The sequence below is a fragment of the Wasmannia auropunctata genome, unplaced genomic scaffold (assembly GCF_000956235.1).
Source record: "Wasmannia auropunctata unplaced genomic scaffold, wasmannia.A_1.0 LD336071.1, whole genome shotgun sequence".
NCBI lineage: Eukaryota > Metazoa > Arthropoda > Insecta > Hymenoptera > Formicidae > Wasmannia > Wasmannia auropunctata.
In genome coordinates, this window is record NW_012026819.1 from 130,913 (window position 1) to 132,308 (window position 1,396).

At 45.3% G+C, this 1,396-nt stretch overlaps 1 protein-coding gene across 1 annotated transcript in view; it reads right to left on the reverse strand.

The window, feature by feature from the left end:
- Positions 1–837: 837 nt before the first annotated feature.
- LOC105449959 overlaps positions 838–1,396 on the reverse strand; it is a 9,948-nt gene continuing 9,389 nt past the window's right edge. Inside the window, exon 2 of the mRNA XM_011689449.1 lies at positions 838–1,392. Within this exon, the coding sequence (XP_011687751.1) occupies positions 838–1,392 (555 nt within the window). The remainder of the gene's footprint in view (positions 1,393–1,396) is intronic.

The following is a 1,396-nucleotide window of genomic DNA, read 5'->3' on the forward strand; positions in this document are numbered from 1 at the left end:
CTTATGGAACACTTTACCCGGCGAGTCATGTTCATTGTTAGGCCTAGTAACTTTTCCCGACGCTGAGGAGGGATCGAAATCGATTGTTCGTTGGAGTCAAAAATAAAGCTTAAATACTTGCATCTGGAAGATGGTTCAAGGTTAGATTTAGAAAAATTGATTACAAAACCCAAGGCTTGAAAGAGATTTAAGGTACTATAACATTAGTACGGCACTCGTCGATGGAGAAACCTGAGAGAAGAAAATCTTTCAGATAAACAATAGATTGATAACGTAGAAAAGTGGTTACAGGACGGAGAATTTTCGTAAACATATAAGGAACCGTAGAAAGACCAAAAGACAATGCTGTAAATTGATAAGTAATTCTGCGCCACTGAAAACATAAAAATTTTCTGTGCTCCTCGAAGATTGGTACTAATAAATAGGCGTCTTCAAGATCGAGAGTAGCCATCTGCGTTCCTGGGAGCATCAAGCGAATAACAGTCCGCCAGTCCTCTAATTTGAAGTGTGGTTTGATATACTTATTCAACTCTCGCAAATTCAAAATGAAACGTTTACCGCCTGACGACTTTTTTGTAAGAAAAAATAAAGACAAAAATTGATCTTCGCAAGGCTCTACAGAAATGATGGCTCCCTTAAGTCGCAGACGTTCTATCTCCGCGTGACAAAGAGAAGCATTAGCGTGAGAAAATTCCGGTTTAGAGAGGGAGGCTCTCGTTGGTGTCACAGTGGCGAAAGGAATGCGATAACCCCGTATTGCGTCCAAGACTAGCGGATTCATTGATGATATCCGACCATTGATCGTAGAACTTACTTAGTAGACCGGCGGTTCTTACATTATTTAGTGGTGGCGTCGAGTTCGGGACCGAGACTGGGAGCGATGGGGGCGGCTTTTATAATAGGAGCTGGGAGCTCCTGTTTGGCGAGCCGACGAAGGACAAACAGAAGGCCTCCGGTTTCCCGAAAAAACTGGTTTGGCCGGAGCGGGCTGGTTTTGCGGCTGAGTTGCCTGACGTACAGGTTGTAAAGTCTTTTTCCCCACCTGAGGTGTAATCTGGCTAACTCACATCCGGTCTTCTCACACGCCTGCGCTGCCTTGAGAGTCTCGGCGAAATTCTGACCAAACAGAAACTCGTCGATGGGAGCAGAGTCCGCGGCATTTTTACCAATAATGTTTAAGAAAGGTTTGGTGAAGGCCCTTCCGGTTAGAGAAAGGCGATAATGGTGGTCGGACAATAAATGGATGCCCTCCGAGAAGAACGTCAGGGCTGACCTTGCTTCGTCATTAAGACTATGTAAGACCTCCGGTCTTAATAGAAGTGACATGCCTGAGCCAAGGGCATTGAGGCAGGCGCCCACCTGTGCCTGTGAAAGCAATTGATACTCATCGCGCTTG